The 10,973-nt window shown below is 40.1% G+C and overlaps 1 protein-coding gene across 1 annotated transcript in view; it reads right to left on the bottom strand.

The window, feature by feature from the left end:
• Positions 1–579: 579 nt before the first annotated feature.
• The window catches only part of LOC124284395 (kelch-like protein 5), a 55,357-nt gene continuing 44,963 nt past the window's right edge, over positions 580–10,973 (bottom strand). The window contains 7 exon segments of the mRNA XM_046720484.1: positions 580–3,228; positions 3,543–3,714; positions 4,334–4,549; positions 5,490–5,654; positions 6,166–6,254; positions 6,257–6,408; positions 8,858–9,047. Coding sequence (XP_046576440.1) covers positions 3,169–3,228; positions 3,543–3,714; positions 4,334–4,549; positions 5,490–5,654; positions 6,166–6,254; positions 6,257–6,408; positions 8,858–9,047 — 1,044 coding nt within the window. The 3' untranslated portion in view covers positions 580–3,168.

Raw genomic sequence — 10,973 nt, 5'->3', positions numbered from 1 at the left:
AACAAATGTTACCTGACAAAACCAAAGAAATTACAGTGTATTTTACAAAAATCACTTCAAGCTTAAAAGGTCAGATTAGAATTGATTTTCCATATGATTCAATAGCTGTCTTGCTAGAACTGAATACAAGTCCCTGTACACGGTATGATAATATGTTAACCATATTGTACAATACACAGTGAAGATTCTATAATACAGAAGCACCGCTATCAGTGTGTTAGGTCCAGACACCATCAGTAAATAACACCTTAACTACCTCATATCACCAAACTTGTCACACATGTCCAATATAGACAGGACTATCCAGGTGAAGCTGTGGTATTGTAGCAATGTGCTGACCTTACTTTTAAACATTGTAGAAGTTCTGCTTATACTATCCAGCAATATCAGTCACATAATGCTCTGATTTTACAATTTTCATTTTCATTTGTCATTTTCAATTGTACTTTGCAAAAATATTCTGGATCTGCAGGGATGAGAATTTTCTGCGGATTTCCGTAGATTTGATCGTGCTGGGGTCATTCCTGTGAATCGTCTAAATCCGAGGAGAAAGATCCCAGGCTCATTTTCCTCTTTTTCACTCATACCCATTCTCTCTTGATCTGTAAAACTCACTATCTGACATTGCTGGATAGTAAAAGCCGTACAGAGCTACAATTTCACAGCTAAACGATGGATGTATTTGCACAGCAAAGATGGTATAGTAACAAGACTAACAACAAAATAACCTTCAACAGATTGCGAGTGATTTTTAAATAGACAACATTTCTTACATGTGTATAACTACAAGAACAAGCAAATAAGAACTATTCAAAAGTGAATGACAAGTTGCAAATTGGTAAAATTTGATTTACACTGCACAATGTAACAAGAGTACATTGCACTTATTTTGTTCTAGTATTTTCATAAAATCAACAACATCAGAAAATATGTTTTCAAAATAGATTCCCCTTCATAAAAGATCAACAGAAATTCAGAATGGACAGATCAACCCTCAGACTCGTTTCGTCATAAACGCAATAAATTCCATGAAATTATGTGCAGAGAAACGCTATCAGGATCCACAATCAAATTGTTAATATGAAGTAAATTTTGCAGTCGTTATCATAAATTAACATCCATCCATTGAGCCCTATTACACAGATCCTACCAAGCAGAAAGGTCTAACTACAAGGCTTACTGAAGCACATTCTGCCATTTATTTTTCCATGACTAGAAAAATATCCATTACTTTAAATATATTTCAGTTACACCATAGGCAAGACACCATAGTATTCTATATATGTAAATAAATATCAGGTCAAACACCACAAGCAGATCCTATAAAATATCAAGTCTGAACTGCTACACAAAACATGCTGTAGTTAAATAATATTGTCCCTGAACAATATTTGGTCAGCTAAATGATTTAACCATACTGAATGTAATTTGATTTCAAATACACATTGATTGATTAGCTGACTGCACTGTACACAATCACATTTAACATTTTGGTAATACATTTGTGAAGCTTTAACAAAGCATTGCAGACCAAGAATCCCCAAAATAGTGTGAAGAATAACATTTCATTGTTCATAAAAAACATTTTGATAAACATCAAAATATATTTAAATCCATACATTTAGAGACTAATATAAAGCAATACAGTTTACAATATTTTGCATTGATAATTGAATAAGAGATGAATTTTACATAATCTCATTGCACACTTATCCATTAAATTGCTATGGATGCAGAAGTTGACAGAAAGAACAACGTCCTGCGCTGTTTACATTTCCAATGGGGTTGAGCACTGACTTTGAAAGATCTCTTGAATGGGCTTGAGTTAAGGCACACTTTTCAGCACCACAGAATCAGGTCCTATGTAACAATGCAATCAACTCACGTTTCAATATTTGCGATATGTGTTTCTTTTGAATAGTCTCGCATGACAAATATATGGATCACCCTCTCATCACTAAATGCCAGGATCTCGCTCATCTTGAAGCTAGATCTTCATCACTAGATACAGAACACACCATTTTTTTCATGACAAACTGTTGAAACATTCGAAACATTTTGCATATCAACTGTCTTCTGAAAGTGAATGGGTATTTTTGTCAAAAATCACAAACATGCAAACTTCCACCCAACAGTCTCTGGTGTCTCAGTCAGATGAATCGTGTCAGACTTCTCCCTTTTCTCTAGGCTTTAGATGTCACAAACCTGGTTGTAACTTGTCTCCATCAACATCTCGATCAGGAAACAGTGAGAAATCACTCCATCCATGATGTTCACAATTACAGGATACAAGTTCTATCTCGTCTAACACAGCACTTTTGATGCTTATTTCACACAAGCTTGATTATCAGTCAAACATTTGCTCACAAATCAAATATGTCTTATTGTCACCAGTAATGAACCACAATGACTCAAAAAGGACTCCAAAGAAGCATTTCATATCACATTAATAACCCAGTGCAGTAAATCTGAGCAATCACTGCCATATAGGCTTTCTGAGGCATCTCTGATAGAAACAATGCTTACAGAATCCACACTGACAAAATCCTGAATCAAACAATAACTGTCAGAATCCTAGCTGGACTTATCCATCAGAAGCAGCATTGAGCTTGCCAGCCAATGGATGCAGCGAATAGAAGCAGTCACTCACAGATACCCAAGATGGAATCTTTCTTGATTCCTTACAGTGGACAAACTCATACTTGTCTACCATCAGGTCAGCAAGTCGTCTCTAGCAATCACATCTCCTTCCACAGACAGCACATAAAGAACACAGCTGGATTTCCCTGGTCTGATCCAGCTGAGACAGGTTCAGACTAGTCATACTTGCAAATGGGTCCCCAAACACTTGGGAGAATCTCTGTACTATACTAAACTGTAGAGAAATGTTCAGTGTTTTGACAATGAAGAGTGAAGTTAGTTTCATCTCAAAGACTTATCGAAGAGGTGAGGGACAGTCAGAGAGATGAATGGAATCATTGCAGATACAGATGGAAATGATGGTTATCAAACTCCTGAGACTTGGAAGATGACAATCACCAAAACATGATGGTTGTCATGGTAACATGCTGATTAGAGCCAGGTAGACAGCTGAGACTTGACCTTCTTCAAGTGTAGGAGTCCAGATGGCCACTTCTTGAGCAAGGCAAGCGACCGCTTTCTTGCTAGTCAGCTAGAAGGTACATGGACCACACACGCGCCAGCTCGACCCGTGCACAGTGACGCAACCTGAAACAACAAACATTCTTGACTACAAACAATATCCTTGAAACAGCTAAAACACTATCTTAGTCTCTGAATAAAATGTGTAAGATTTGTAAGCAAATGAACCAAGACACGTCATTAAACAAAACCGATCTTTGACTGAAATATTTGTTAATTATACCTATTCAACAGATTAAAATGAACTGTCGACTATATTTAAAACAAAAAACCCACACAAAAATCCACTGTTTGGTGAACAAAACTAACAGGCATGCACATCTCATACTGAAGCACCAGTAAAATCTTCACTTTAGCCCCAGGCTTACTGTAACACATACCTTGGTCCATTCATTGGTGATGGGATCATACGACTCCACATCATTGAGGTACTGCTGGCCGTCATAACCCCCCACAGCAAACAGCTTGTCTCCAAGTGGGCAGAGACCGACAGCATCTCGTGGGGAGCCCATTGGGGAAATCATGGTCCACTGGTCTGTCTTGGGGTCATATCTGGGGGAGATTCAGTATTGTTTCACCACTGATAAACAGGACTATAGTCACAAAAAGGATGTCATCAATGCAGTTAAAGATGAAAAGAATCTTGGATTTGATCTAGGAGTATGACAAAGGGACATAACTCTTCATCATTTCTTCATTAAAGAATATCTTACAATCAAATAAAAATACCATAGAAATCCACCCACAAACCACTTGCTTGACAAGGACATTAGAATCTATGTCGAAACACGTCTATATAGAATAAAGAAGTTGTATATCCATAAAAATAGTCCTCATTCTTCATCTACCTAACTTCTAGAATATCAATCAAAGAAGTCACCCTTTAGATTGTTTGCCTTACACAGTATGCCAGCTAAGCAACAGCAGTCTTGTAATGAGTAAATCTAGACCAGACAAACCAGTGATTGATATAATGACTAACAATGGTATGCTGTCACAGACCACCCTCTCTAATATGTAACCTTGTATGACAAGAATAGATAGCTGGGTATTTATTCAAACGTATCCCCATCAGGCCTTCTAAACATGTATCTCCTAATGATGAGTGGTCCCTTATTATCTGTGAATAAGAAGGTAGCCCTTCCACTCTTCAGTGGTGTTATGTCCTCACCTCTCTGCACACTCAAATCTGCTGCAAGTAGGGTTGGTAGCTGGAGCTTCATGCCCCCCGACAGCATACAGGAACCCGTTACACGTAGCCACGCCCACACCACCCCGCCGCCGCTTGGACATTGGGGTACAGTGTGTCCACTTGTTGGTGTGTGGGTCAAAACACTCCACAGACTTCAAACAGGAGCTTCCATCACGGCCACCCACAGCAAACAATCTGGCAGAAATAACAAATTATTTTACTCACAGCTACCCTAAAATGCTGTTTCTATGTTAATTGTGTAATATTACAGTGAATCCATACTTTAGCACAGCAACATACAATGTAGCCTCGTCATATATAGAAGAAAACACATTTTTTAGCATAAAAGAGGTTCATTTGAGACTTTATTGTGTTCAGCAAATCATCAATTTGCTTAATAACAGAGGGAACTGTATATCAAATAAACCATAACACACACTTCATTATCAAAATAGCATCTGGTTCACCAGTTTCATAATGACTTCAACACATGACAAGTGGCTTGTTAAATTTGTGATGCAATTTCAAACTGCTGCAGGTCGTGCATGACTGGCTTTTGACAAAGTAAGCAAATATAGGTCTATATGATTTTTAGCAATAGCACAGCAGGGGACACTAAGAAATGGACTACACACATTGAACCCATGTGGATAAGTGAACCTGGCTTTTGGATGTGACTAGTCATCCAATTACAACTCGACCATCCCACCCACTATGTCGTCAGGTAAACTGGTTTGGTTTGGCTAGTGTTTAATGCTGCACTCAACAATACTCCAGCTATATGATGGTGGTCCGTGAATAAACGATTCTGGACCAGACAATCCAGTGATTGACATCATGAACATCAATCTATGCAATTGGGATACGATGACACGTGTCAACCAAGTCAGCAAGCCTGACCATCCAATCCTGTTAGTCGCCTTTTACGACAAGCATGAGTTGCTGAAGAATAATTCTAACCCAGATCTTCACAGGTATTTTCAGGTAAAGGCTAATGCTGACAATACGCTAGCCCATCTGGTAGGTATAAAAGTGAAACTATTTTCTTTTTTTGAAGAAAGGGACATGACATGGCATCAGTCCACAATCTTTAACAGGATGAAGCATGATGTGTACATCTGCTTATTGTACTTACTTCCCAGTAAGGGAGGCGACACCGACGGTGCTGCGTGTGGTGGACATGGGGGCAACGTAGCTCCACTGTCGAGCCTGGGGGTCCCATCGCTCCACCGTGTTGAGGTACGACCAGCCATCATGTCCTCCCACTGCGTACATTGGTCCTTCCAGAACACCCACTCCTGCAGAACACAAGACATTAGTGACAATAAATGAAAAATATCACCGAAATCAAAACCAGCCATCATCACCTATGAGTGAGTAAATGAAATTAATGGAGGCTGAAGCTCCAAGAACTGTCAATAAGGATACTCTATTACTGGACTAGGCATGATCCTCAAAGCAAAACACTTTAACTATATCTGTCATCACTTGGTACTCTAACATTACAACCATTGTAATGCTAATGCGAAGTAAAGCTTTGTGGCCTGGCCTCTGAGGGTTCCTTCCTGATGTATCACCTCACAAGTAGTTGAAAGCAGTTTCAGATATGAGGACTATTAATGAGGACTATCATGTTAAGAAGCGATGTATTCAATGAAACCTTGCAAGTTATCAGTTCATCATCATCATCAGTTTAGTTAAGCTTTTTTAGCAATATTCCAAACATCACGTGATGTATTCAATGAAACCTTGGGGAAGTTATCAGTTCACACTGAACCTTAGTGACCAGGTTTAAAAACTACCCTTACCCCAGACCATGCCTGTGGGTTGACATTGGTGGCATTAGTGTCCAGGACTTCTTCTTGGGGTCGTAGCACTCCACTTGGGGTCGTAGCACTCCACAGTGTTCAGAGTCTTGAGCCCGTCTCGGCCCCCAACAACAAACAACTTGTCCTCCAAGACAGCAACACCAAACTGCAGCCGGCGACCATTCATGTTGGCTACCTGCGTCCATGTGTTGGTGCGGAGGTCATACTTCTCAATGCTTGTGGCCCCTGGAATAGTTAAACAATCTGTGAAGGCCCTCTCACTGTTGCCTTAGTTTGGGTCCAGAAACTAAGTGAGTGAGTGAGTTCAGTTTAAGCTGCTTTTAACAATATTCCAGCAATATCATCATCGTGGGGGACACCACAAATGGGCTTCACACATTGCACCCTTGTGGGGAATTGAATACGGGCGTACGGTGTGATGAGCCAACGCTTTAACCATGAGGCTACCGAACTGCCCCTCCACAAACTAAACTACAGCAGAGTAGATCAATTTTGTCCAAACCTTTAGTCAGGTTTATCATCGCTAATCATATTTGCACCTGATGATTATGAATGGAAGTGTTAGGATTATTAAAGAACTGTATCCCAGAAAGTTTTCATTGCATGTAAATACTTTTCTTTCTCAAACCCAAATCTGAAAACAAATTGCTCCTTGGCTTTACAAAATGAAATTACTACATCATAACAACTTCAAGTTTGTCCATAAATTTATTGTCAATTGTTACTGAATATTTAATGGACAGAAATTTTAACATTTGAATTCTGTAGGCTCCAAGTGAAAAAAAAAACACTTCTAATTCTTCAATGGTTATTTATTTTAATTGATAGATAATCAGTGCAGCCATTCTCTTGATTAATTTACTTCCATTTTAGTCTATAGCAATCTAGTCGACGTCTCCAGTCGAAGTAAATGTCACCACCAACAGATCAAGCTAAAAGTGCATTACACAAATAGAGACTATTATACCAGCATGAGCATCATGCAAACTTTGATACATGCATCAGGATTCTTGTATTTTATGAGCAAGAGCATGAATTCTTAAAAGAGGTTCATAAAATCATTAACACACATGTAAGTCTAAAAGTTTCACAATTGTTATAAGTTTCCCTTTAAGAAAAGTGTACATATCATGACCAGTTAATCAAAACAACACAATTGTTGAACGATGTCAACAGTCCCTAGTTGCAGCTTAAGTTATATTCTGTATTCTTCATATAAAACAATGTATTTCACATGTCAGCTGTCACATGTATGTGAGATAAATAATTCACATCTTCTATCATCTCCAGAGACAAATAGCATCTTATATATATGAGATTGACAGAAATGCTTTTACGAACCTACATCCGACAATGGAAATGTCCACCTCATTAGGAGGTTTTAATCAACATAATCCGACTTTGTAATGGATACTTTGATGACTTTGCCTTGTCATAAGCAGCACTGCAGACAATATGTGACCCTTACCATATTGTGTGTTGGTCTCTACCAGCCAAATAAACAATGATCAAAGCACCCCTAGTTCCCGAACTTGGAAATAATTTATCTTGAGGGTTTAGACTTGTCATCACTTCCAATCTATCACATCATTTGGATAAATATTAACATTCTGCAACCTTTTTCAGAGGCAGTTAATGCTCAGATGATAACTGATGATAAATATTTACTGTAAATGTCAAACTCTTTTCAAAGTATGTATATTTCTTTTTGCCTCCTCAAAAAAGACTAGAATCTTTGATTTTGTACATTCCATGACACCACCAGCATACTTGACCCCTACGGTGGACTTGCCAGGCCTACCTTTTGTACAGTCCATGCCACCAACAGCATACATGACCCCTACTGTGGACTTGCAAGCATACCTTTTGTACAGTCCATGCCACAGCGGCATACATGACCCCTACTGTGGACTTGCAAGGCTTACCTTTTGTACAGTCCATGCCACCGACGGCATACATGACCCCTACTGTGGACTTGCAAGCTTACCTTTTGTACAGTCCATGCCACCGACGGCATACATGACCCCTACTGTGGACTTGCAAGCTTACCTTTTGTACAGTCCATGCCACCGATGGCATACATGACCCCTACTGTGGACTTGCAAGGCTTACCTTTTGTACAGTCCATGCCACCGACGGCATACATGACCCCTACTGTGGACTTGCAAGCTTACCTTTTGTACAGTCCATGCCACAGCGCAATACATGACCCCTACTGTGGACTTGCGGGGCTTACCTTTTGTACAGTCCATGCCACCGACAGCATACATGACCCCTACTGTGGACTTGCAAGGCTTACCTTTTGTACAGTCCATGCCACCAACAGCATACCTGACCCCTACTGTGGACTTGCAAGGCTTACCTTTTGTACAGTCCATGCCACCGACGGCATACATGACCCCTACTGTGGACTTGGCAAGCTTACCTTTTGTACAGTCCATGCCACCGACGGCATACATGACCCCTACTGTGGACTTGCAAGGCTTACCTTTTGTACAGTCCATGCCACCGACGGCATACATGACCCCTACTGTGGACTTGCAAGCTTACCTTTTGTACAGTCCATGCCACAGCGCAATACATGACCCCTACTGTGGACTTGCGGGCTTACCTTTTGTACAGTCCATGCCGACAGCGCAATACATGACCCCTACTGTGGACTTGCAAGGCTTACCTTTTGTACAGTCCATGCCACCGACGGCATACATGACCCCTACTGTGGACTTGCGGGGCTTGGTGCGGGGGCTCTGGAAAGAGGACCTCCTCTCTGGGAGCAGATGATACTTGAGGGCCTCCATGATGAGTGTCTGGCATTCCTTGTCATCCCGGAACAGGGGATTCGTCTCCACACAGTCCGCAATAAACTAACAGAAAGAAAGCAATACATATTGTCAAGCTAAAACATCAACAGGAAGACTGAATGCCAGGATTAGCAAAATAGTATCTATGCAATGTCAAATGAGACCATGGTTGGGCTTCAGGCTTTGTAACCATTTAGAGAAGAGAATTTGGCTGTTCCATGAGAACACAACTTAACTTGGATATACATATGGCTTTAAAAGCACACGAATATACAAATTGATATATAAATACATACAGCCCTGAGCAAACACACTCAATACCCACAAAGAACTCCTTTGCAATAGTTTGCTGCTATGGACATTACATGTTCTGCGAAATGAATACCACAACCCCAGGCAATTATTCCTTTATATTGGAAATATCGGCATTTTCTTTAATACTGTGACAGTTATAAATTCCACTGGCAAAACTGGAGTCCTTCCCGGAGGCAGGTCTTTGTCAAATGTGATCAATAGTAATCATAACCATTTTTTCTCATAATACCGGCTCCACACTTTAATCTCTCATCTATCTGGCTTCTCTCAATCTACTGATCATCCCTACAGCTTCAGGAGCAAGTCCGCAGATCAATACTCCACCAACAGAAGCCAGACGCTCATGTTCTTCCATCACTTCTAACCAAAAGTTATTCTTCTCAGTTTACACTTTTCAATCATTACTGCCTTGTGTTTCGTTACCCTCCATACAAGAAACTGCTTCTCTGACAATACACGACATATCGGAGCACGGATTTCGGAACATAATCGTGTTTAATGTGGAACAAGGATGTAATATTATCACCAATTTACATCAACTGTGATCAAATATCCTCTCAAACACGCAAAACCAAATCATCCGTGTCATCTTTTATGATTGTTGGACAACCGAAGCCACAGTTTCACAACATTATTTCAGTCACATCGATGGAACTTCCATCTCTATAATGGCATGTATGGAAGTGAACATCCTCCCCAAACAAAGCAAATCCACACACAATCACATTAATCGGCGCCCTCCTCTGAGACTCACTGCTTGCTAATTCAGCAATGGCTGACCATCCCAAGATGCTGTTAGTTTCCGCTCAATCAACAACCTTCACAAGATTGAGACATTAAGTAAGTCTTGACCCTAACATTGCAGGGTCAGTGTCAAGGGAGATGCCTTGCCCAGAATGACCGGGTGACAAGCAGCTGTAACTGCTGTAGGATTGTAGTGGTCACTCTGGCAGACATCTATAACAGGGATGAGTGGAAAAGTGAAGGGGTGTTAAGCCAATTACCTGACTTAGGAAGGGTTCAAGCCACAGTATAAGCATGGCAGCTTCAGACCGAATGTGGGTTCTGAAAACGGTGTTGGTTATTGTTATTGAACCCTGATGTTTGGTATGAAGAGTGTGAGTGACCAGGGGTATATTCCACTTTATCAGTATTTCAGCCTCAGACATCTAGATCAGACTTAAAACACTGTTTCGGAATTTGGAACTGAGCACAGGTCTTTGGCATAATGGAAGAAGCCTTACTCTGTGAGTGAGTAGAGTTTTAAACTCTCATCACTCTGAACCTTAAGATTTAGTTGCACAAACTGTATAACTGTTTTAACTGAAAACAGGTCATTGGTATAGGCACGCATTAACCATTTGTCTACCTATTGTATAACCATCTGGTTAAAAGGAAATGCTATGTCAGTCATTCAGTGTTGTCAAGGGTAATGAAGACACTTCAGAGCACTAAGTACTGCGAGAAAATACTCCATATATCAAGGCTTGATGTCAAGTGGCTAATAAAAATTGTACACCATATACATAACAGAGCTCCAGATAAGATTTAGCTAATGTGGGTACTGTACCCACTGTATTTTTTTTTGGAGTGGGTATTATGAATGTTGAGTGAGTATTTCATTTTCCGTTACCCACTGCTTTCAAATATGTGCGTATTTCAGTCATTTTACAC

Source organism: Haliotis rubra, unplaced genomic scaffold (genome assembly GCF_003918875.1).
Source record: "Haliotis rubra isolate DU_JTF1 unplaced genomic scaffold, ASM391887v1 Scf336, whole genome shotgun sequence".
Taxonomy (NCBI): Eukaryota; Metazoa; Mollusca; class Gastropoda; order Lepetellida; family Haliotidae; genus Haliotis; species Haliotis rubra.
Note: the sequence above shows the minus strand (reverse complement) of the source record. Positions and strands in the feature narration are given on the sequence as shown.